The sequence below is a fragment of the Crotalus tigris genome, unplaced genomic scaffold (assembly GCF_016545835.1).
Source record: "Crotalus tigris isolate CLP2741 ecotype Arizona unplaced genomic scaffold, ASM1654583v1 scf7180000018420.1175843, whole genome shotgun sequence".
In the NCBI taxonomy this organism is placed as follows: Eukaryota; Metazoa; Chordata; class Lepidosauria; order Squamata; family Viperidae; genus Crotalus; species Crotalus tigris.
In genome coordinates this window covers 236325-262646 of record NW_024096994.1, presented here as the reverse complement: position 1 = coordinate 262646, position 26322 = coordinate 236325, and the positions used below count along the sequence as shown (strand labels likewise).

The following is a 26322-nucleotide window of genomic DNA, read 5'->3' as shown; positions in this document are numbered from 1 at the left end:
ATAATTCTGTATTTATTTATTTTTGTCATATTTATGTAGTGTATGTCGGAGGTTGTGACCCTTTGAGAGCTGAATGCAATGAAATTTCATTTTAATGTATGCCGATTAGTGTGCATTTAAAGTGACAATAAAGTTATTCCATTCCATTCCATTCTACTCTACTCTACTCTACTTTACTCTATTTCTCTCTTCTATTGTAGGGAATAGGAGCTTCCATTTCTCAAAAAAATTTTTTAATAAAATAAATATCATCACATGCTCTTTGCTTCTGACTTTGTCAGCTTTTTCCTTTCCTGTCAGGTACAGGCAATCCTGATTATTTGCAAGTTCTATATTTGCAAATTCATTTATTCGCAAAAATGTATTTGTAACCCCAGAATCAGTCCGTGAATTGACTTCTGCTATCCTAGAAAAAAATATTTGTTCCTTATATGCCTAAATATAAAGTGTTTTCTTATAGTATTTATATTTTTCTTTTACAGCCTCTAAATATATTCTTTCATAGTGAAAAGCACATAAAAATAGGTGATTTTGGACTGGCAACATCAGGTGCAAATGATGCTTCAGTACAACGGACAACGAACAAAGGAACATTGCGTTACATGGCACCTGAGCAGGTAATTATTGTTAATAATTCTTTTGTGTGTATGCCCTGTAAATCCCTTTGAAAGGAATTTGCTTATTTCCTTTGAATATAGAGGTAGTCCTTGATTTAGGACTACAATTGAGCCCAAAATTTTTGTTTCTAACAAGGCAGTTATTAAGCAAGTTTTGCCCTAGTTTATGACCTTTCGGCCATGGTTGTTAAGCAAACTGCCGTTAAGTGAATCATGTAGTCATTAAGCAAATCTGGCTTCCTCCATTGACTGTGCTTGTAAGTAGTCGACTTAGAAAGTTACTAATGTTGATCACATGACCTCAAGACAGTGCAGCTGTCATAAATACATGCCAGTTGACAAGTGCCTTTTGATAACTTTTTTTCAAAGATAAAATATTGAAAACTACAAGAACAAAAAAACACCAAAAGACAAAAATTACAAACACAACAAAAATAATAATAAAGTGCACAACATATATAAAGCCAATATTAAACATACATCGCCCATCCTGTTTGGTATGTTGACAAATATTTTCAAATAAATCTAATGGAATTTAGATTCCCCTGGATTTGTGGGTCTACAAATAATTATAAAATTTCACATCTATAATTATAATATTTACTACACTACTATTTTACATTACAATTCTTTGAAAGCTATACCAATTCTCAGGTAAAGCTTTTTCTCCATCAAATCCATTAATAATAAGTTACATATTAGTTTCATCCACATATCTAACTTCTCTCTTGTATGTGTATTCATGACATCTTTCAGTTGGTTAAACCCAATTGCAGATTCTTCAAATGTTTGATCCATTTTGATCCAAGTGCCTGAATTTTGATCATATGACCACAAGGATGCTGCAATGGTTGTTAAGTGTGAAAAGTGGTCATAAATCATTTTGGTGCCATTGTAAATTTGAACAGTCATTAAATGAATGGTTGTAAGTCAAGGACTACCTGTATAGTTTTCCACTTGTAATTTCTCTCTACTGTGCTATAATTTGAAGTCAGACTCTTAAAATAGCTGATAAATGAAGCATCTACATCCCCCACAAAAATACTAAGTTGTTCCATTTCATCTAAGAGAAAATCATCATCTCCAAATAAACGACCATATGCTGAAAATTAACTTTTATTGCGTTGTTATTTATTCTCATGCATTTTTCCTCAACAGCATAAGATTGTATACAATTCTTTTGCCTCTAGAGACTCTAAGAAGCTGAATGAAGGTTGCGCACATCTTTGAAACAAAATCCACTGATTCACCCTGTACTTTGTTTTTACATTTGAAGTACCTAACATGCTTGTGTTATGCTGTCCATTAGGAAGGATGCAGCTATGGCAAGGAAGTAGATATCTTTCCATTAGGATTAATTTTATATGAAATGCTTTCCCCATTTTCAACTAGTCATGAGAAAGAGAAGGTAAATAATCCATTTTTTTCTTATATCTGCCTGCATGTATTTCTCAATAAACATAGGAGAAATATGTTCAAGCTGCTTTTCAGACTGACTTATTTAATGTAATGTTAGAAAAATAAATTAAAATAGTTAACTCTAGAAATTTATACCTTAAAAAGCTGAGCAAAAGGAGAAAAGCTATCCGTCCATCATATTCACAAATGGAATGCCTTGGTGTAAGAGCCACAGCAGATATATGGGGAAGGAAATTATTTTTGAAAGAAAAGTGATCAAGTTCTCAACTTTTTTTTTCATCTGCTGATTAAAGGCCATAGGGGTTTGTATGACCAGTTATTGAAGGTTCTGGGGTTGTAAACATTTTGTTACGGAACCAGGCAAAAGTTGACATCACATATGTCACACATGTGATATCACATATTTCGGTTGGAAAGTTAATTTATATATCAGTGAAGACTTTGTAACTTTTTATAGGCTTAGAAAGTGTCTTTGTCTGTGGACTGGAACTAGGCCTATTTCATATATATTTATATTATGTTGTAATATACATATTACTGTTTATATGCTTATGAATACAAGCATAAGTGTGTATCCCTATGCTATGACACCAAATTGTGTTCCTGCATGCACATATTTTTAGTCTTATTTTTACTGGTTAATGGACAAAGCTCATGTATGGGAATTTGTTGAAATTTGTATTAATAAAGATGTACAAATATGATAAAATATCAATTAGTGCAGAGAGCAAAGAACAGCTGTGAATATTCCCTTATGTGTATATCTTATCAGTTAATATTATTCTTGACATACTGTAGCTTCTAGAAAACATCTTATCAAAGCAAATACTCTTAGCTATTGTTTTAATGGTGGGATTTTTCTGCTGCTAGACCACTTAAACATTTATGATTGGTAAACTACTTTTGGGAGAACTGGCTAAATTTCTGAAATTTAGCATACAAATCCTTTAAAATAGAATTGTGTACTTTAATTTAAATACACTCTGATTTTTCAGGAATGGCCCAACATTAAAGAAGGCAAACTTCCAAAAATATTCATCGAGAAGTTTACAAAAGAGGTATACTGCTGTAAAACATTCCTATTTTTTAAATCTTTTAATCTATTTTTCTTAATTCCATGTTGATCTTTTAATTTTTATATTAATATCCTCTTCACTTGCAGACTTCTCTAATTAAGAAACTGCTTTCCAAAGAGCCATCTCAAAGACCATCAGCAGCTGATATTTTGGAACTCGTAAAATTCCAGCAACACGGACGACACACTTATTAGTGAATTTGTCAAAGCGCAGGTTTTTGGTTCATGTTTCTTTTGCTGTTCTTGATTCCTGAAATCAGTGTGAATAGACAAATTGCGAGACCCATTAAATGTGAAGGATTGGGTTTTTTCCTTATGCCTTGTTATGTTTGGGATCTCCAGAGAAGTCAAAGAATGCGAAGAATGAGAATGGAAGTGGAATGGGAAGATCTAATGGAAATAGAAAGAGTGCCTTTTGTGAACTTTGCAAGACCTTTTAGACTCATCACATAACGGCAATCTGATGTATCTGATTTTTTTTTTTTACAAAGTTTTAATGTGCCATTCCAATGCTGTTGTTATACAGTTAAGTTTAATATTGCCTAGCAAAGTTAATACCATCCTTCTAACTCATGGAACTACTGGCATCAAGTGTTAATTGCTATCTTTTGCTTTGTGAAAAATAGTACTGTGATTAATCTGCAGTTTTATGACAGAGTATTCACTTCCTTTCAGTTTTTTCTGAATTTTTTCAAATGAATGCTATTGGAGATTTTACTGATTTATAAAAAAGTTATATGATATGGTTTGCTTTCTTTTGCAGAAATGTAGATGTAAATCCATAAATGAACCTTTTAACTTGCAATGCATAGATGGGCAACTGTTTTGGAAGTACAAGACAATGCATTTAATTACATTTAGCTTTCACTTACCTTAAAATCAAGAGCTCCAGCATTATATGAGTAATGCATCTAACAGTGCTTATAATTATGTTGTTTCTAAAACAGATCTAATGTGCTGTCTTGCATTTGTGTTTTGATACTTGAAACCAGATATGTCCAACCTGCAGGTGCATGTAGCCCTGGACAGCTAGTAATGTAGCCCCACATAATAAAAAATATAAAAAACAAAGGACATTTGCTATTTATATACATTAATTGTATTTTTATATGTATCCCAAGACATTTCTTCACTCAGTGTAGTCCCAGGCAAGCCAAAAGATTGGCACCCATGCTCTAAATCATTTAATGTATGAGGGCAATTAGAAAATAAACCTCCGTTTGAGCATGTGCGAGAAATAGGCGGGGATAGCGACACCTGTCCTATGACGCCATGCACAGTAGTTCAGTAGGCAGTGAGGAGTGGAAGAAGTTGTGTTCCAGTTGACTCGTCTGCTAGATCAACTGAAAATGAACCAGTTTTTAAAATGAAACAGTGGCTTGCATCGCACCCCTTCAATGATGACAATGTGCTTCACGATGCTGTTACAGGGTGGCTTCATTCCCAGGCAGGAGATTTTTTAGCAAAAGGAATTTCAAACCTAGTAAGATGTTATGACAAATGCCTCAATTTGAATGGCGATTATGTCAAAAAGTTATGTAATGTTGTAGTTTTCTAATGTGTATAATACAAGTTCTGTATTTGCAAGTATCTGTCATTGATAACCAAATGGAGATTTATTTCTGAGTTGCCCTTGTATTAATCAATTAAACAAACCAATATAAAACAACAGCGAGGATATAGTCAAAGGTTGAAAAAATCTCTATAATAATGATAAAATGAAATAGAACTTTAAAAAAGGGGGACAAACATTAATGGAATCCAGATATACAACTATTTCAGTTCTTTAATTTGTCATCTAGAGCATATATTGCTTTTGCTTCTCATTACTACAATATAAAGAAACGTTAAAAATGAACAATGTATTTCCTGAATTTGCTTCTTCAGTGTTGCTTTCTGTCCAGTATAAATTGTGTAATTTATCCAGCATGTACAAATTTTTGGAAAAAGAAAAAGCTAGACCAATCTTTCTGAACTCAACCCTCCAAAAGCTAAGACTCAACCTCCTGAATACATAAAAGAGGTTGTTAGAGGATTTATGACAAATTGTGGCTGTAAAAAAAAAATGTTTTTTGAACATTTTGTTTCAAGCTTGTTTTTTATACATTATGTTTGCCGTGTGTTTTTAAAATTTATGAAAGCAAATGAAATATTAATTTCAAGAAAGATAAGCTATCTGTTTTATTTTTTAAAGAACTGGGTGGAAGTATGTTAAAACAGTTTTAAACAGTAAAAACATACTCTGTCATATACTGTAATCATTCCTCATTAACATCTTATAAAGTAAAAGACTTTTAGGCCTGTACTTGGATAAGGTAATCAAGAAATCAAGCAGAATTTTTTTAAAAGAAAATTTGAAGATTCTTCTATTGATTTACATTAAAGATGATAACCTTTAAGATGGAGGGGGACTCAAACCAAAAGGAAAGGCTAATATATTGGTCAAAATAAGTAGATCCACAGAAAATTATTCTCGGCTCAAAAACTATTATTAGTGACAATTATTAGTGGATTATTATATGTATATTTTATGATCATGCCAATTAACTGTCAGCTGCAGATATAATAAAGGCATGGTTTTGCTGAACCATGGAAATTTGTATGCAGGGGTTTCCTAAGATCTGGAAATTATTTCAACGGTTCTCCCAAGTAAGAAGTTTGAGAAAGGCTGAGCTAGACTACAATAAATATTTAACAGATGAGATTGAACAATTATTTCTGGTAATCTCCTGAATCTCAGATTTCCATCTCTTTTTACAAAAATCTATTGGTTGGGAAGCTAGCAACTTGGAAGAATTCCAATATGAATTTTTAGCCATATTAAACTATAGGAACTAGTTAAAGCTTGAGTACTTGTTTCTCTGGCTGCTAACAATCATTTTGTTCTAGATAATTTGGGATAAGATCTTGAAGAATCTCTGGAAAAGACCATTGAAAAAATAAGATAAGTGGCAAAACTACAACATGTAGTAACCCCTAGGGCTAAGTCTGAAGACAGCATCATGCTGCCAGCCAGGTTATTCACTTTAGCTTAACTCTAAGGAACAGTTTGTAGAAAAGTTATTCACACAAATTGCCTGAAGCTTAAAATAAACCCAAATCAATGATTAACCACTGGTGGTGCATAAACCAAATAAATCACAGCTGAATTTCTATGCATTAACACAATGTTGCCTAATAACTTTGGTTAAAAAAACTAAGAAACTTAATAAAGAGGGGAAGAAAAGCACAAGGAGATTTTGTATGTGTTGAAGCATGGATTATTTTCCATGAGCTCCTCATGAAATCCTATGTTCAGTTTTATTGTGAGCCTAAACAGAATTATCTCTGAACAGCTAAATTCATTATTTAGGGTTTCTTGAAATGTTACTTTGCTGAAATAAAACATGCATTTATCCAATCTGCAGCATCTAGTCAATCACAATAGATTTTAATTTTATTTTTCAGAAGTAAACATAGCAGGATTTAAAATAATAATAATAAATAACTTGGAAAAATAACAGATTAGTTCCTATTCCAAATAATTATTTAAATAGAGTATAAAAGCCATTTTATACCCAAACACAGAGCAATGAGAAACGACCAATTTGCTCAGTGAAAAATATAGAACAACATAGTTCATAGCTATGCTCATCATTGAAATTAAAAATTTTGCTACTGTTTTGAATTTTTACAGAGTTATTCATGATCTGTATATGTGCTCCCAGGGCAATTTGAAGATAGATCTTCTTCATCTGCAAAGGAAAAAGAGAGAAATTTGCAGAAGTTACAAGCAAACAAGCATACAATAATAGATTAGACGTTTGAAATGGAAAATGTATTTTGTTTCAAACTCAAAGCAAATAGCGCATCTGAAATGTTCTGGATTGACTATATTCTGAATTTTATTTCAAGCACTAAATACTCTAAATTGGGAGTTCCAAGCTTGTTTCTGCTTTAAGTTGCCAAGTTTTATTTCAACGTCAGAACAGCAAAGCTAGGTTTATTCTACCTCAGAACAAAACCCTTAGGAGATTGTCGCAGTGTGACTGGGCTCTTTTAGAACTGGAGTAATATTTAGGTTTCCAAGAGAGGCAATCAATGTAGAGAAACTGATATGGTGAGTGAAAACTTTTATGCTTCTCCTTTACAATAAACAGCAAACTTATTTAGAGTATGAACCCAACTTTTATCCAATCTCTTTCTTTCCTGTTTTGTACTTTGGTGAATGTACCATCTTCTCTGAGTCTTTGCTTCTCTTCCTCCAGGGAAACCAATAATTGACTTTTTTTCTCCCTCACCTGGGAACCAACCACTGGTTTGCGCAATCTCCAATTTTTCTTTCCAGCCACTTCCTTCTACAAGAGTCCTTGTAAATTGGAGAGTGAGAAGGAGAGAAAAAAAAACCCAGCACCATGTCCCCCAGCAATGCCTATATACAAGGCTGGGCTAATGGGAATGCTGTCTACCTGTACCCCTTAATGCTCTTGACTAGCAGTAAGATTACCTGTACCCCTTAATGCTCTTGACTAGCAGTAAGATTAATTAGTTCATCAGCTCTTGCGCCAATACATCTGCACCTCTCTCCTTTTGCTGACTTATACCATCATAAAAGCAGTAAAACTAGCAAATAAAAGCTTTTTGACATAAAAGATACATGACTATAGTAAAAATCCTGAAACATCAAAATTTTCAAGGAAAACCCCTAGAAAATAAGTAATAAAAATCAATACAATCAAAATTGATTATGCATAATGAATAAAAAATTCCACAGAATTTGAATTGTTGCATTTTAAAAAAAAACAATTTATGTTTACCTTGGTAGCTTGTTCCGCACCAGATGCAATAGAGATACTCTTCTCTTAAATAAGTTGTTAAACTGATCAACTTTTCTGATTCCTGAAAAAGCACCAATAAATAAATTTTTAAATCCATTGAATAAATCAATCTGAGAAAGACACGTGTAATCATTGATTTGGCAATGAAAAGTATTAAATAAATTAGAATGTTTAGCTTCTGCCTTTAGCTGCTCCTATTAAATAACTATTAGGATTCTTAAAGTCTTTTATTACTTCCAACTTATTATTTCTTCTTAATATTAGAATAAAATCTGTGATGGCTTTTATGAATCTTATTTATTGGCAGATAAAGCCATGCATGAACAAATCGATAATAAGGTCACTAAAAGTCCACAGATTTGATGGCACTTAATCAAAACATACATCATATATTATTTTTGATTTCTAGTGACAACATAGATTTTTTTTTCCCATGATGAACTAGCCCAGACATGTCAAACACAAGGCACGGGGGCGCGAACTGGTTTCAGGTGGCCTGTGAAGCCATCCTAGAAACAGTGAGGGAATGGCCCCCGCTGCCTTGGCCCTGGCCCAGGCTGGCTGGGAGGGAGTCAATGTACAATTTTGTGGTGGCATCTATGCTGAAATGCATTCAGTCTTAGCTCCACAAGGCTGTCTGGAAACAGCGAGGAACCAGCCCCTGCTGTGTCGGCCCTGCCCGCTGGAGAGGTTATCACCCTTTGTGAGGAATGAAGAAATGCACCATCACCTGGAAGTGGCCAGCAAATGGCCCTGGCCTACTTCACATATCCAGCTTGATGGGCTCCAGGGGAGGGGTTTCGGCAGGCAGCGGGACACTCTCCTCACAGCACCGAGAGGCTGAGGCGGATGGCGCGAATCTGATGAGAAGTGCAATGCTGCCTAGCCCCCAGCCTGCCCAGTTTCAATAGGCAGCAAGGTGCAAAGCTGGCGAGCTTTGTATTGCCTGGCTCAACCTCTCGGCATTATGAGGAGAGCGCCCTGCTGCCTGCCGAGACTGGGCAGCCTAGGGGCTGGGCGGCATTGCACAGGTAACGTTGACTCTCACACTGCTCATGGCATCCCCTTTGCCAGAGCCCACCAAGCCAGATATGTGAAGTAGATGAGGGCCATGTGCTGGCCACTTCCAGATGATGGTGCATTTCTTCATTCCTCACAAAGGGTGACACTTCCCTAGCTGTGTTTCTTGCCTGTTTTTCTCCTTCCCTCATCTCAAATATTTGTCCACCACTCTGTACTTAGGAAGGAAAGAAGAAGGAGAGTGAGGGTCAGAAGGAAGTGCTGCCTTAGTCTTGCCCTGCTGCCCTTTCACCATCCCCTTGCCCCCTCCTCCTGGCCTATCCTGGGGGTCTTCGATCCTATTCTAAGGAAGCTTTGGATACAAAGCTGGGTCTCCTCTCATGGAGAGGGAATGGGCCTCCCTCTGACTTTGCCCTCGTACCCATCATGAGCAACCTGGCTAAGGAGAGCAAGTACAGCAGCAGAAGCAGCCTTGAAGAGGAGGTAAGTACAGCTGGGCGCCCCCTTGGGGAAGTGAGGCTGGGCTTGGTGCCGCAGGTGCTCAAGGGTCAGGTTGGGTGTTTGACCTCTGTTGCCCAGGGCTCCGGGCAGCCCGCGCCATCATCCAGCCCCCACGCATGGCCTGAGAGGAATAGTGAGACTCCTCCAGTGGACCATGCCTTGGCGCTTGTCCTGGTCCCACCCCCTTCTGCCAGAGACCCTCAGATCTGTCCCACTCCTGCCCAGGCCCCCACAGGCACCCTTGACGTGGACGATGTAGAGCTGGCCACGCCCACTCCATCCACGCCTACCCAGTAGGCTGCACCCACCCTGACCACATCACCCCCCCCCCAAGGGCAACCGCAATGCTGATCCGGCCCTCAATGAAATTGAGTTTGACACCCCTGAAGTAGCCCAAACCTGGTCTTTCAGTTCTAACGTGCCCCCATCGCTCCAATATTTCTTTAAAGTCCAACTTTCTTTTCTATGTCATAGGAAATACCAAAGCTTACATTATTGTGACTCAGGAAGCAGCGGACTACCAGCAACAAAATGGGACACAGTTATAGTGGCAATGAGTGCCCTGTTGGAAGATCTGAAGGACCAGATTTGGGACAGACCATTATGAAGAAATGCATCTGTGTGGTCTAAGAGCAGAAACTGATTTCATGGCACATCATAGATCAATCAATTAACGTACATTGTGCTGATGCACATGTAGATGGATGCATTTAAGCTAAACCAAACTTAATTAAGAGTGATGAGAATGCATGCATTTTGTTCAACATTTATATTTACAGCAATAAATATTTATATTTACCTCTCACCTAGTTTGGTGATCACTATAGAGCAGGGATAGGCAACCCAAAACACTCAAAGAGCCACCTGGATCCGTTTCCCACCGAAAACAAAACACTGGGAGCTGCAAAACCCTTTTGATATCTAAAATGAAGATAACACTGCATATATCCTTTTTTACCATTATATATACATACATACATGCCACGGTGGTTATGAACACATCTGACTACCAAACCAAATTAACCAACCTACTCCAAGACTCTACATACAAACCCCTAAACACAGATCCACCACCTACCTGGAAAAAACCACCAGATCCAAAATAAAAGCCTCCCCCATTAGCGAAGAGATCCAGCAAAGAATCATTCCCAGAGAGAAATCATCCAGATGCCCAAACTCTATGGTCTCCCCAAGATACACAAAGAAGGAACCCCACTCAGACCTATAGTCAGCTCCATAGGCTCACCTCTACAAAACCTAGCCAAATTTCTCGCCAAACAACTACAGCCCTATGCAGAATCCATCACCTCACACGTAAAAAACTCATTCCAGTTTATAGAGATCATAAAGAAACAAAACTTACAGCCCAGCGACCTACTCGTGAGCTTTGATGTCATATCCCTCTTCACCCAAGTGCCAATCAAAGAAGCCTTGACAGCTATCCAAAACAAATATAACCCCCCCAAACACATCCTAGATCTGACCAACCACTGCCTATCCAACACATACTTCATCTATAATGGACAAAAATACAAACAAATAGAAGGAGCACCCATGGGATCACCCCTCTCACCTGTCATTGCAAACCTCTACATGGAACACTTTGAAACCCAAGCTCTAGAAAAATCTGATCACAAACCCAAACTCTGGCTCAGATATGTAGACGACACCTTCATAATCTGGCCACATGGGAAAGAAAAACTGGACAACTTCCTCATACACCTCAACAGCCTACACCCCAAAATACAGTTCACCATGGAAACAGAAGCTAATAACCAACTTCCCTTCCTGGATGTCTTAGTCTACAAGAAATCCAATGGCTCCCTAGGACACACCATCTACCAGAAGAAAACACACACAAACCGCTATCTGCACGCTCTCTCACACAACCACCCAGCACAGATCAACTCCGTAGCCAAGACACTCATCTCTAGAACAAAACGCTTAGCTGATGAACAACACCTAAAAACTGAACTACACACTCTCACTAATGTACTTACATTCAATGGATTCCAAAGAAATAAGATTACCAAACTAATCCAAAAAGAAACCCCCACTAAAATCCAAGACAGAGAACAAGAAAACGGCAAAGCCCTCCTCCCCTACATAAAAGGCAGCACAGACAGAATCAGTAGGATCCTCCACAAACACAACATTAAGACAGCATTCTGCACAAACAGAAAAATATCCACCATCCTAAGAAACCCCAAAGATAAAATTGAATTAGAAAATCAAGGGGTATACGAAATCCCATGCACCACTTGTCCCACCACATACATCGGACAAACCAACAGAAGAATAAGTGCATGCATTGAAGAACATAAGAACTCAGTCTAAAAAGAGGAACCAACTTCTTCCCTGGTCCAACACCTTAAAATCACAGGACAGGAAATTGACTTTAAAAAGACCAGAACTATCACCAAAACTGAACACTTTAATAATAGAATAATCAGAGAAGCCATCGAGATAGAAAAACGCCCATACAGCATGAACAAACGAGATGATACCTCCCGCCTACCAGCCATTTGGAAACCTGCCCTTATTGACGAGTCCCTAACACAAAGAATGACACCAGACCCACACTCACAAAAGCCACACAAGATGTCACCCCCACACGTCCACGCAAAAAGCAAACCCAAACCCACACCAATGATGAGGCACAACCACAAACCAGAAGCCAGACCACAGCTGCATCATTAGCCACTTTAAACCTCTCCAATCCATACATGAAGCAAACTGACACCCACCATGAAGATGAGGCACGACCACGAACGCAAAGCCAAACAATAGCAATGCAGCTCGCCATCTCACATCCCCGTGCAACTCAGACTAACCTGAGCACAACAAAGCCCCCACCCAAAGACAACACTCCCCCAACCAGAGCACAGCTAACCCCCCATCCAATCAGAGCACAGCCAACCCATCCAATCAGAGGACAGCCAAGCTCCTAACCAATCAGAACAGACCTCCATCCAATCAGAACACAGCCAAGCTCTCATCCAATCAGTTTATACCTCCACTGGCAGTTAAAAGGAAGAAACAGCTACGATCACACATTGCTCCTAGAAGCACGAAGCGAAAACACCAGCCTGAAGATGATGGATGAGACTTTGTCGAAATGTCGCCAAGACACTTCCAATTTGACATGGGAGAAAACCCGAATAACCAAAGACCTACATGCATACATACACACACACATACATACATACATTTTTTATATATATATTTATATATACATCTCATAAAGGTAAAAAAGGGTATATGCAGTGTTATCTTCATTTTAGATGTCAAAAGGGTCTCTCTCTGTCTCTGTCTCTCCCCCCTCTCCCTCTCTTTCTCCTTATTTCTCTCTTTCCTCTCCCCTCTTTTTCCTCTCTCTTTCTGCCCTTGGTCTGCCAGTCCTCTTCCCCCACTCTTTCTCTCTCTCTCTCTTTCCTCTCTCTCTCTTTCTCTCCCTCCCTCTCTCTTTCTCCCCCCCTCTCTTTCTCTCCCCCCTCTCCCTCTCTCCCTCTTTCCAATCTTCTGCTCACCTGGCAAGCTGGCTTCAAGCTGTTCTCCAACAAGCTCAGGGTTAGGCAACCCTGGCTCTTTTATGACTCATGGCCTTCAATTCCCAGAATTCCTAAGCCAGCATAGCTGGGCTAGCTAGCTCTTTCCTGCCCTTCCTGCTTCCTGCTCTGCCCAGTAAGCTTTTCAGCTCTTGGAGAACACCGTGAGTCCACTCTTTTTTTTTACACACACACACACACACACACACACACACACACACAGAGAGAGAGAGAGAGAGAGAGAGAGAGAGAGAGAGAGAGAGAGAGAAGAAGGGAAGCGCAAGTGCCTCTCTCTGTCTCTGTCTCTGCAAATGGCAGAGGAGGCTGGGAGCCGCAGGGGGATGCTCAAAGAGCCACATGCAGTTGCCGACCTGTGCTATAGAGCATAATAATATAAAGATCCACCAAAGATAACTACAAAGACAGTATCTGAACATGTATTTACATTGAGTTCATCTTCCTTCTCCTCTTCTTCCTCTTGGTCTTCTTCGGTCTTCGGGCTTAACCAGTACCAAATCTCTTTGGGGACTTCAAGGCCCTTAAATAAAAACATGGCAATAACTCATACTCCACACTATTATATTTTTTTAGGATTGCTGAAATCTTTGCCGAAATGGGGAAAAATCATATAAAACACAAGAGAAATTTTAGGAGACACTGCATATTAATAAAGCTCTTGATTTCTTAGATCTCATGGCCTATTTTATATTATCAACCAGAGTTATCCTTTTGAAATGGATTTTTTGGTGATGATGCGAGTTCTGCTTTCATAGTATCACTGTGGCAGGTCTGCTTAGCCATGCAGTGTTTAAGCTGTAGGGGATGCACAGTTCCATCCACAATGCTTTTTCACAAATCTATGAAACTGCTGGGTAAAGTAATTCAGAGATCTGGGGTGAACCTAACCATGTGAGGCCTACCTTACATCTTCATATCTCAATTTCAAATTTAGATTACTATATAGGCAGTCCTCGGCTTACAACCACTCATTTAGTAATTATTCAAAATTCGGCATTGAAGAAAACGACTTATGAACAGTCCTCATACTTAGAACTGTTGCAGTGTCTCCGTGGCCATGTGATTAAAATTCAAGTGCTTGGAAACCAGCAGGCATGTCCTGGAGTCATGTGATTGCCATTTGCGACCTTCCCAGCTGGCTTCTGACAAGCCAAATCAATGGGGGAATTTGGATTTGCTTAATGGCTGTGTGATTCACTTAATGGCCATAGCAAAAAAGTCATAAAATCAGGTGCACCTCACAATGACCACCTTGCTTAGCTACAAAAGTTCCAATCCCAATTAAGATTGTAAATTGAAGACTATAATGCCAACAAAGGCTGTTCTAAAAGCTTCCATTGCTGCAAGTTGCCACTTCTCTATAAGTAATGTGTAAGGCTGTTACATTCAGTCTCTACAATCTATACTAGTTGCCTGTTACTACTTATACTTCAAAGAGCTTATTGACACCCAAATATTTGCTGGAAAATTATTTCATGTATGCACTAGCCAGGCCTATAAATCTTGCTTGCAGAGCCACTGATACCTCCAGACCAGTGGCTGATTTCAGCCTGAGCATTTGGGTTATGAGGTCTTTGCTATGGAACCCCCTAATATTTGCTCTTCATCTGGATGTTGCAGTGACAGACTATTGTGCGGTATTGTTTCTAATATTCTTGTATTGGATTCTCAATCTGTAAACTGCTTCATTATTTTTATAGAAATTGTTCAATTAAAAGTAACAAACAGTAGAAATAAAAATCCAACACAACATCGATCGTAGATTTGATATTTTAAACATATTACATTGCAGTAGTAAAAAAAATAAAAATCAAAAGGTTGACCTTGTCAGTAACAGTCTTATGAATAGCCTCCTGCTTGCTGACCTGATTCCAGACTAATCATATTTATAAATCTAAAATATATTTTTTAAAAAAACTCATTAATGTACCAAATGTATCTACACTGATACATATTTGCAACAGGACTGTTCTAAAATGTTTCCATTGTTTGTTGAATTGTGCATTATTAGGAAGGTTAAAGCAGAGGTCAAAGCTTCTACATGCCAAAAGCAAAAATAAAGGTTTTATTTAAACTTACTTTCTGTGTATCCAATTGTTGGCAGGCTTTCTGACTTTTTTCAAGGTCCCGTTGTACTTGCAGTTGCTCCTGCTTAGTCTTCAATCTCATTCTTCATGAGACAAAAGCCATAATCAGTAAATTTAATAGAAGACTGTATTTTGATAAGGACATTTTTCTGTTCTGGATATTAATAAACTCAATATGTGAGCTAAAACAGAATAGCTTCATCCCTAATATCTGAGGGATGAATACAAGATCTTTCAGGAATAGCTGGACAATGATAATTTTGGGCGGAGCTGCTGAGTGCTGAATTAGATTCTACATTAGTTTTGTAGAATTTGACAAGAGATTTTATCTCTTTAGCTTTACCTTGTGGTGCCAGGATTTATACCAGGGTCCTTCAACACACAAAATATATGCTGTCCAGGTTAAGTACAACTCTTGCCTCAGTATACAATAGGCATTAGCAATTAAGAGAAAATGTCAGAGGAATAAAATAAATGGAAAGCACTACTTGAAGAGGTCAGTTGTCTGCTTTTCTACTTGTTTTTTCATATTCATTTTTTTTCTGTAGTTTTCCAGCATTTCTTCAGCTTTTCGTTTTTTTAATTCTTCATGGCCAAGCCCACTTCTTCCTGTCCCAAATACAAGGCAGTTGTTTGACTGATTGAGCAACACCATGTTTGAATGAAAAAAAAAAGGTCAGTTATTTCACAAACCTGTAGTAATATTCAGAGGAATGGGCTCAACTATCCCCTTTCCTGCAGAAGAAAGAAATGTATTTGCTATTAGTAAAATAACATACGATCCCCTTGCTTCATTGTGCTTGCTATCTTTTATTTCCATATTTTAACTTTTTAATTTTATTGTAATATCTTTGTTTCACTGCTGTGAGCTGTGCAGAGTCTTTGAGAACTGGATGGTATACAAATTTTAAATATTATTAATAGTAATAGTATTTACTGTATTCCCTTCTATATATTTTTATTTCTTATATTTATACCTTGTTTTGCCTTTCATGAACTCAACAGTCTATTCAATTTTCCCCCACATTAAATAAACCTGTGAAACAGGTTTGACTGCAAGATCATATTGGATCTCTGATCTTAAGGAACTCAGAAAGGCACCCCACTCTTCTGTAATCTTCCCAAGTCAGGATTCACTCTGTGAATTCTATTTTTTTTTTTTCTCCAATGGTTCAAAAAACAATTGCAGAGATTAGAAGGCTGGCTTAGGGTTGGCAAGAACCAAACTCAAATCCCAACTCAGACACAAAGTGCATCAAGTAACTTCTGGATCAGTCTAATTTATTTCATAGAGTTGTTGAGAAAGTAAAATTGGGAGCAAAGCAAGAGAACAAATTTGTTACGTTGAGGAAATTCAGAATATAAATGTAATAAGTAAATTACTAGATGTCTTTGGCTCCCTTTTCCATTATTCTGCCAGCTGCAGATTTTATATCAGCGTTAACTATTTATGGGGCAGTAAAACTTGATTCTTTAACATAGTCACACTTTAAAAACTGGATGTGGAAAAACTCACCACTTTTGCCAAGAGGTTGGCCACTTCTGTACCCCATCTTCTGAAGCATAGCAAAGCCTTTATTTTCATTCCCCAAAGCAACATTTAGAACCATTTCACGTTGCTCTTTTTCTTGTTCTTTGATGCTTTTTTGCCTACTTTTCTGGTTAGCCTCTTTTCCTTTTTCCTCTTTTTTAAAAGTTTCCTTTACACGTCTCAACATCGGCATTCCTGGCCTGATGTCCTGGCTGAACAAAGCAAAATTTTTTGTTAATGCTCATACCAATGGCTTAGAAACTAACATGAATACAAAAGAAAAGGACATTGTATGCTCTTATAGCTGCAAAAAGCATAATTCTACAAAGATGAAAGGACATGTCTTCATTCTCAATTTTATAATAATCCGAGTTTAATTCTTTTCATAATTAGATAACAGTCCTATAGTTAAGAGTTTCAATTGAAATATTCTAAATTTATTATCCTTATTTATCTATAATTTTAATATTCTATTTGTTTTTGCCTCAATGTAAAAAAATACTATATAATACATTAACATACTTTAAGGATTATTCACTATACATACTGAGTAATGAATTATATTAATAGTAATTAAAAGTCTTACTGATTTTTAACTTCTTTTTCTTTCTGAAAACAATAAAATAAATATGTCATAGAAAATTATTTATTATTTATTCGCCTGTATTTCTAATCTAATTCTGTAAATTATCTTCCTTGACGTTTTGTTCTATATGGGCAGAATTTTCAAGCAAAATGTGTATTTGAAAAATTGTACCCAAGTTTTTAATTGGGTATTGGATATTTGAAATTTCATAAAGCCAGTTAAACTTCAGCAATCTTATTAGGCGAAGGCAAGCATGATATACTTAGAAAAACATCCACTTACTTAGTATTAATAAAGGTATCAGACATATAATCCTCTTCTGCGTCATCCATGATTCATATCAATCGTCCACCTTCAAGCTTGCTACCTATAAATACAGTTCATGATTATTTTAAAATGCATCAAAACCACTTTTCTTTCTAGAGGAAAATTCCATACTTATTAGATGCAACGCAACAAACTCTGATTTTGATCTTTGTGCAGGATTGTTCCATAAGACCCTGATTTCTTAGCTAGCCAGAGCATCAGCATCAGCACAGGAGAAAACCAAAGCAGGGCAATGATAGGATGTTGGTCTTTGCCCTGTAAATTCCAGATTCAGCTCATACTCATTCGTGGAAACTCACTGGGGGAGGCTAGTTTACTTAATTCAACATACCTATCTAGACTGCTATTGTATAACTGACTGATCTAACCATCACGCAACCCGCGGCAGCAACGCTCAAAAATTTCTCCTCGTTTGCTATTCCTTACCAATAACAAAAAAACAGCCCACCAGACTCCCCACTCCCCAATTCCTAAGCCGCTCCTGCGCCTGCGCGCCTCGGTGGCCTCACTTCCTGAGTCTCAAGAGCGCATGCGTCTGAGCCGGCGCTGCTTCAGCTGGTTGTGGGGACGGGCCGGATCGGGGGCGTAAACTGTGGCGACCTTCGGGCTCTGGCTGGGTCGGTGGCCGCCGCTGCCTAAGGTGGGATGGTCAGTCGGGAAAGGTTGGGCAGGGAGACGCGGGGCTTGCACTCGGTGGGGAAGAGCCCAAGGGGGAAGGGGGTGGGAGGGCTGACAGGCCATAAGAAGGAAGCGGGAGCGCAGGACCACGGCTGCCTCCCCGGGTGGGAGCCGGTTCACCGCGGGCTCCCCATTGTAGAGGATCCTTCGGCCTGAAGGCACCGCCCGCCGAGGTGGCATCCATCGTCCCTGCGGATGATCCCTTTTCCCTGGGTGGATGGCAGGTGTAACAATGACCCGGGGAGCTGGGACCTACCTTTTCTTTAGCCCACTGACTCAACTGACGGCAGCCTCTTAAAGGCCCCTTTCCAGTATTACACTTTGGACCGCCCTCCCGGGATAGTCTGCTATCCGAGTGGCAAAGCTCCGGGAACCGCTAGATGGCAGAAAAGAGGCAAAGTTTCCTGTGTGTCTCCTTGCTGTCGTTCAGGTTTTGGCAGTCTAGAGCTGGTGACCCTAGGATGCAAAGGATATACAGGTAGTCCTCGACTTACACCAGTTCGTTTAGTGGCCATTCAAAGTTACAATGGCACCGAAAAAAGTGACTTATATGGCCATTGTTCACACTTATGACCATTGCAGCATCCCCATGGTCATGTGATCTACATTCGGATGCTTGACAGCTGGTTCATATTTATGACAGTTGCAGTGTCCTGGGGTCATGTGATCATCTTTTGTGATCTTCTGACAAACAAAGTCAATGGGGAACCCAGGTTGACTTAACAATGGTGTTACCAATTTAATAACTGCAGTGGCTCACTTAACAGGTGTGGCAATAAAAATCATAAAATGGGACAAAACTCATTTAACAAATTTCTCACTTAGCAACATAAATTTTGGGCTCAATTTTGTTGTAAAGGCTCAAATGTGGTCGTAAATTGAGGACTACCTGTACTCCATAGTTGAGCCCAGGATGGGACATCCCCTCCTTTGTAATAAGCCATGTTTGCATAATATGCTTACCTATCTATACATCATAACTGTTTTATTATTATTGATTTGCTGTTATTGCCCCATGGCCTTCCATTTCATCTAAGCGATTCTGGGAGGTTCGTAATGGATAAACATAATCCAATAAAAATAAGTTAAAAATCAAGATACAACTATAAAAGCTATTCATAATCAATTTACTAAATCCACATTTTTTTCTGTGTGTGCATGTTGTTCTGAACCATAAACTACTGTATACTTGGCAGCTTGGCGTTTCAGCATGTCATATCAGCCTGTGTGGGGTGAAGGGACTCCAGTATGGAACTATTTCACACATTATGCAACATCAAACCTGAATTTGTGAGGTGCCTCTACTGCTAATAAAAAGCCGGAGAAAATCCCAACTCTTACCATTGGTAGTTGAGAAGTTGGTTGGGCAGCAGCTTCAGAGGAGTCTGGATGAAGCAGATTACCTGGACTTTTTTTTATTGTATGCTTCCCAGAGTCACATTTTGTGAGATGGATGGCTGTATGTATTTTTATTAAATGTTTATGCTGTTCATCTCCCCTATAAGGTGACTCTGGGCAGTATAAGTATGATGAAATATAGTAATTATATCTGAATTTTCAACTTTCAATGCAAAGTTTTAAATCAGAGCAAAGTTTTAAATTAAAAAGTTATGTGAATAGACTTTATAGATTCAAAAGAAAGGTGTTCTTTGCCTGAATAATACATTAAAGGGCTGAAATCTGGCAATCAAAGCATATTTTTTGTTTCAACCTTGAGTAACTGTATTCTCATTATTATTAAAACTTAAAAAATATTCTATATCAAATTTGCATGTAATAAATGAGTTCTTTCTTTAAGATACACTTGCTGATTAGAATATTGTTTTTTCTGTTTTTATTTCATGTTGATATTTCCTTGTTAATTTACACTGGAAATTGTAATACTTGAGAGTACATTTTTTAAAAAAATGTAGGATCTGAATCTTTCAACAATATGTATTTTTGGAATTAAATAAAATACTACAGATTTCTAAAATTCATAGATAGACCTAAGTGAAACCATTTTAGATTAGATTTTACACTTTTGTCCACACTCTTATTAAGCAAACAATTAGTTACAATCATAGTATGTATTTGATGTGTTTACTGAATGATCCCTTTGGGGGCAAAGGTTGCACAGTACAAGGAATCATTGAATGGATTCACATAACCACAAAAATTTTAACCAGATTGTCACTAGATCATACAAACAGCCTCCCAATCAATTTGGAGTTGAACAGTACCAAAATTTAATCAAATATTTCTAGGTTTTTAATGACTTAATAAGATGCACTGATTGAACACAGTAATAATTTAGTTACCATATATGTGTACACCAGTACACATGTGTGCATGCACACATAATAGTCACATTATTATCATTGGTCTTCCACTCTTTTTGATAGAGACTTTAAAAAATCTGTTGTTTGTAGCAGATATGTAGGTAATTGAATTAATAAAATACGTTCTATAAAAATAATAGATAAACTGATTCAAATCCACTTTAAGACTGTTTTAGGTGGGATATTTTAAATCTACTGTTCTTTGTTTTTCTATTTATTTGTATAATAGGAAACAAGGGTAGTTTCTGTACAAAAAGAATTTAACCAGCTATGGAACTTGCTCATAGTTTATTATTGAATGAAGAGGCCTTGGCTCAGATCACTGAAGCAAAGCGACCAGTTTTTATCTTTGAGTGGTTACGGTTTCTTGAGAAGGTGCTTGTAGCTGCTAACAAGGTATACTTTTATTTTTTTATTACCGGTATTAAATTTATTTGTTACCCATCTCACAGTTTGAGTTTGATAATTGATTTTTTTCAGCCTTTATTTTTGTATTAATGATTCTTCTGTAATATGACCAAATTGCCATGTCAGAAATATTTTGAACTGTTTGATAATGCATATTTATACAGAAAGTCCATTTTCTGTTCTGCTGTATAGGATTATTATTCTATTCTATTCTATTCTATTCTATTCTATTCTATTCTATTCTATTCTATTCTACTCTGTTCTGTGCTGTGCTGTGCTGTGCTATGCTATGCTATGCTATGCTATGCTATGCTGTGCTATGCTATTTTGAAAAATGCCAAAGGCATTTATGGAAATAAACTTGAGAATATAGCAAGTATTTTTAGCTTTATTTAATGAATCCTCTAGTCTAAATTCATGGTCATTAGTTTTATGTTCACATTTAAACTATAAAAATAAACTTTTAGAGAACATCTGAAATAAATATTTGTATGACATAACAAAGTAATAATGAACTTCAATAATTTCATATAAAAACTGAACAAGATTTCATTTGTTTCATTAACAGACAGATGTAAAAGAAAAACAAAAAAAGCTTGTTGAACAGCTAACAGGTCTTATCAGCAGCTCTCCTGGACCACCAACAAGGAAATTACTTGCTAAAAATCTTGCTGCTCTATACAGCATTGGAGATACTTTTACTGTCTTCCAAACACTCGATAAGTGTAATGATATCATCAGGAGTAAAGATGATACTTCTGCCTATTTACTGACAAAACTGTAAGTAAATGTTACCTACTAGAAAAATTCCACAACTTCAGAAATGTATTAGGAAATATTTCCAATATGTAAGATCATATGAAACTATTTTATTTGATTATTGTATGCATCTATGTAAAATACTTAAAATATGCCAAATTGTTGGTGGATACATTATATTTGAAGAAAAAATAGTTTTAAATCACGAAGTCAAAGTTACATCCGTTTTCTTGTTACATCCGTTTTCTTGTTATCTCATTACTAATCTGATTATCTGTAAAATCATTGCAGTATCCAGATTATACATTTAGATTATTTGAATTTAAAGTTTATCCAGTATATGAAGAGGTTCATCTTTGCTTCAAAGTATATTGGCTTGATGCTCCCATTTAAAAGACAGATGCCTTTGAGCTGAGTTTGACTCGTGGTGATTAAATGGACGATATTTAAGGAAGAGTGGAGAAATGGTTTGCTATCGTCTTCTTCCAAATTATTATTATTTTATTATTTCAAAGTTTAACCTGAAGACTTGGGATTTCCTATTGAATCTATTACTATACAATAATTAGAAATTATCTTATCAAAATTATCTTGTCTTTTGTAGTACTGCAGTGGCATGTGTTGGAGCATTTTATGAAAAAATGGGAAGAATGCTGGGCAGTTCTTTTCCTGAAACAGTTAACAATCTCTTAAAATCTTTAAAAAGTGCTGAAGTAAGTAACAGCAATGTTCATAGAATATTTGAATTTTTGTGCTGTTTTCATTTATTTAATTAAGAGTCTTTTAATCTTGTACGATAAAAATTAATTTTGGACCATCTAAATAAAAACAAAATTCTTATGTCATAGATTTTTGTGATCTTCAGTCAGTTATATGGTTCATGAAAGCTTATGGCATAATAAATTTGCCTGATGTTAAGATGTCAACAAAATCTTTGTACTTATCAAGGTTGTAGTGAGCTAAAAATAGAGATATATTTGGCAATTAGAAAAATGTGACTTGTGATTAACATAATTACTGCTTGAAATGTTGCATTGAATCTCAGTGCTAGTTCATATTATTAAAAGGCAACCAACTAAACTTATAGCTGAGCTGAAGCACTGTTTGACTAGATTCATCTATTATCCATACTATATACTATACCAAATAATTTATACTCTACAACTACTGAAAAGGAGTTGTTCTCATAGATGTTGGAGAAGTAGTGTTTCCATCAGATCTAAAATTTGTGAAGTGAATAAGAATTACCTCCTGTATCAAATGCCCCTTATAGTTTCCTAGTTTAATTTTGAAAATAAAATTAAAAGCAAATTCCTATTTATTTATTTATTTTTTAATCCTTGGAAATGGCTGGAAGAAATGATAATCTTTTTTAATAAGGATGAAATGTGTCAAATATTAGTGAAATAAAATAATATATGTTTGAAAAAGAATGAGTGTTGATTTATATGTTCCATAAATTATGACTTTGGAATAGAATTCCTCAGCAACATATTAAAGAATAAGGTTTATGATCTTCATACTATATTAAAAGATAATATTTACTATTATGATGAAGAGTTCCATTTTTAGAGATACAAGAATATTTTTCATTACAATATATACTGTGTTTAAATAAATGAGAAGCATGGTTTTGGTAAAAATACAATATGTTTATGTCTTCCGGTGATTTGCAGTCACAGGGAAGGAGTGAAATATTAATGAGTTTACAAAAAGTCTTAAGTGGCCTGGGAAGTGCAGCAGCTTCTTGTCACCGTGACATTTATAAGAATGCCCGGTCTCTCCTGACAGACAGAGCTATGGCTGTGCGCTGTGCAGTAGCAAAGGTAAGTTTGCTTAATTTTTTAAATGATAGAAACATTACTGCATCATTCATAGCGCTTTCTAGGTTATCTAGTGTTCTAAGTGTGCTTTTTATGTTGTACAGCTTAGTGTAGATATGGACACTGCTCTGAAGTCACACAGCTTTTTTTGTGTGTGTGCTACAACCAGCGTTATAGATTCTTCTGGAAAAGTACATGATATGTTAGTAGTTTGGTTTTTAATCACTTTCTGAAGGTGCGTAGCTTCACATTCACATTCTTACATTCACAGTCTTATTTCTGACATTAAGTGTTAAAGTTGCGATGCAAATCAAATAAATTATGCAATTCTGATTGAAGGCAGAATTCCTGTTGCTGGGATAAAATGCTGCTATATTTTTTTGCCTTTTGTCCGTATCTAGTTTCTTCCCTTTAGGTTGTTTGGTGTCAAGCAAAAGCTGATTTTATTTTTTGACAGATTTTGAAGTTGGAACCTGTCCGGAGATGGAATCCCCACTACACAAGACTTTAACACTGAAAACTATTGGGAAAGCATTTTAGACTTTAATGTTCCATTCCTTTCACCAATTCCAAATTTGATTATAATCTTTGTGCATATACTGTAGTATATACAACTCTCTCAAAGTGAAGAAAGGTTCCACTTTATCTTTTATCAGTTACATTTTTTTTTTAAAAAAAAGGATGGTATTGTGATGGCTGAATTTAAAGAATGAATGAATAAGCATTCTAAAAGTATTAACAGTTTTGGGATAATTTTTTTGTAGTGTCTACTAGAACTGCAAAATGAAGCTGTATTTATGTGGACATCAGAATTAGAAAATGTAGCAACTCTATGTTTTAAGGCTCTGGAAAACTCAAATTATGGTGTACGAGTTGCAGTATCCAAACTTCTGGGGACAGTTATGGCTACGGCATTGATACCAAAGCAAGCAGCAGGTATTATACATTGAGTTATTCATATCATTATTATTTTGTTTTTCAGCAATAGACACATTGATAAGCTAAATATTTATTGTTAACTGTAAACAATGATTAAAAACCCTATACTTTCACAGTTTTTAATTTGGTGAAGATTTTGTATTAATTTCATGGTTAAAAATACATTGGTATTTTTAACATGACATGTTAGTTACCAAAATCTCAAAACTACAATGAGAACTGATTGAAAATATTCCTTTGAATAAAATTTCCTGTTTATTTGTTTTAAGTGATGCGCCAGAATGTGAAGAAAGCAACATTAGAAGAGGTTTTGGAACTCATGGCTACTGGTTTTTTGCGAGGAGGATCTGGATTCTTAAAAAGTGGTGGAGAGATGTTAAAAGTAGGAGGATCTGTTAATCGAGAAGTACGAGTTGGGGTTACTCAGGTATGTTTATTTTAAAATGCTTCAAAGTATTTTCACAACCAGGGAAACTAAAAAAACCCAGGTTTCATAGAATTGTAGAAACTAGTTATGTATATACTAATAAGCATATAAAGATTGCTTTTCATTATTTTACACTTAAGTTCTTACAGCTCCAGCTGTAAGATAAGTATATATTGAGATTCAAAGAAGTATTCAAGTAAGCCCAGTGGGCATTGGGCTGTTTCTTGAAAAGGCAAGTGATAGAATTCTTTTGAAATGTGGAGCCTTTTCAACAGCAGTAACAAGTAGCAGTGAATAAAATTTGTTTACTTACTTGTTTATGCTAAAGAATAAAAATCCCACGTGGAATGCTACAGGCCTCATCCTTCAGGATCTAGCTATAATATGCTATACAATTGAGTAGCTTAAATTAGTAGATCAGTGAAGATGCTGGTTAAGTTCCTGAGAAAAAGGTTTTGCTCAAACTCTGATAGTCCTATTCAACAAATTGTTGGAAACCCTCACTTTTGAAGGCTTCCAACAACCTTGAGGCCATATACTATGAGATTGTCTTATATGATCACAATATTACAATTATTATTATACTAAAACTATAACTATGATGAGAACTAGTTATAGAAATTATAATTAGTTTTCATCATAGATGAGGTGTTAACTGAGCTTGATAAACCTATGTGATTGTAATATTAGAGCAGGCATGTCAAATTCGCGATGTCTCGAAGCTTTTTCGCCATTGCCGGCAATGGGGTAGGCGCGGCTCCGGTATGATGAAACCGGCCCATGGGCCGGCAGTTTGACACCCCTGTATTAGAGGCCCTGATCTGGTATTTTCACTTCAGAAACAAACATAATATGGTTTTAAGGGGTGGGATGGGGATATTAGAGAATTGAAGGTAAAAAATGTAAATAAAATTTTAAATTCAGAATACAAATCCCATATACCTTAAGTAACTTAATAATTTTGAATTTTCAGGCCTATGTTGTCTTTGTCACAACCCTAGGAGGTCAGTGGCTAGAACGCAATTTTGCAACCTTCTTGTCACATGTACTGGATTTGGTTTCTCATCCTCGTGCAACTCAAACTCATGTAGAAGCTGTCTACTCTCGAAGATGTGTCTCGTTTATCCTCAGAGCGACAATAGGAAGTTTATTGGGAGAGAAGGCACAGATTGCTGCTGCTAAAGATATTTGTCAGGCTATTGATAAACAGATGAAGGCAGTAGGTAAGAGAGCAAACTTTAGTGTAGGCATGTATTGTTTTTACTATCCTTGTCCAATCTTTTGAATTCTAGGATAAGGAGGTGCTAGTTTTCAAATTTATTGAGCTACGCGTGTATGACACTGGCTTATGTGGTTATGATATAAATGAGATCATTTGCAACAATTGTGTACCTGAAGAATAAAGACTGTGAAAATATAAT

General features: G+C 36.6%; 3 protein-coding genes across 7 annotated transcripts in view; 2 read left to right on the top strand and 1 right to left on the bottom strand.

Moving 5' to 3' along the window:
* The window catches only part of EIF2AK2 (eukaryotic translation initiation factor 2 alpha kinase 2), a 35707-nt gene extending 31204 nt beyond the window's left edge, over nt 1–4503 (top strand). The window contains exons 13-16 of one of the 2 annotated variants that reach the window (XM_039352308.1): nt 483–617; nt 1927–2025; nt 3032–3094; nt 3199–4503. In XM_039352308.1, the coding sequence (XP_039208242.1) occupies nt 483–617; nt 1927–2025; nt 3032–3094; nt 3199–3306 (405 nt within the window). In that variant the 3' untranslated portion in view covers nt 3307–4503. Of the gene's footprint in view, nt 1–482; nt 618–1807; nt 2026–3031; nt 3095–3198 lie in introns of those variants that run through there. The other variant, XM_039352309.1, reaches the window with a different exon arrangement.
* A 376-nt stretch (nt 4504–4879) lies between these two features.
* On the bottom strand, nt 4880–18082 carry GPATCH11 (G-patch domain containing 11). 2 transcript variants are annotated; one of them, XM_039352310.1, is made up of 9 exons: nt 17973–18082; nt 17502–17586; nt 16619–16845; nt 15796–15837; nt 15591–15711; nt 15095–15185; nt 13443–13535; nt 7908–7989; nt 4880–6845 (listed from the first exon to the last, which is right to left on the bottom strand). In XM_039352310.1, the coding sequence occupies exons 2-9, from the start codon at nt 17549–17551 to the stop codon at nt 6790–6792; spliced, it is 762 nt and encodes a 253-aa protein (XP_039208244.1). In that variant the 5' UTR covers nt 17552–17586; nt 17973–18082; the 3' UTR covers nt 4880–6789. The 2 variants fall into 2 exon arrangements, with proteins under 2 accessions (XP_039208244.1, XP_039208245.1); XM_039352311.1 differs by having other exon boundaries at nt 17878–18016.
* The window catches only part of HEATR5B (HEAT repeat containing 5B), a 48555-nt gene continuing 40300 nt past the window's right edge, over nt 18068–26322 (top strand). For 2 of the 3 annotated variants that reach the window (XM_039352307.1, XM_039352305.1), the window contains exons 1-8: nt 18070–18186; nt 20775–20941; nt 21522–21733; nt 22317–22425; nt 23389–23538; nt 24300–24471; nt 24744–24901; nt 25875–26124. In XM_039352307.1, the coding sequence (XP_039208241.1) occupies nt 20816–20941; nt 21522–21733; nt 22317–22425; nt 23389–23538; nt 24300–24471; nt 24744–24901; nt 25875–26124 (1177 nt within the window). In that variant the 5' untranslated portion in view covers nt 18070–18186; nt 20775–20815. Of the gene's footprint in view, nt 18195–20774; nt 20942–21521; nt 21734–22316; nt 22426–23388; nt 23539–24299; nt 24472–24743; nt 24902–25874; nt 26125–26322 lie in introns of all 3 variants that reach the window. The other variant, XM_039352306.1, reaches the window with a different exon arrangement.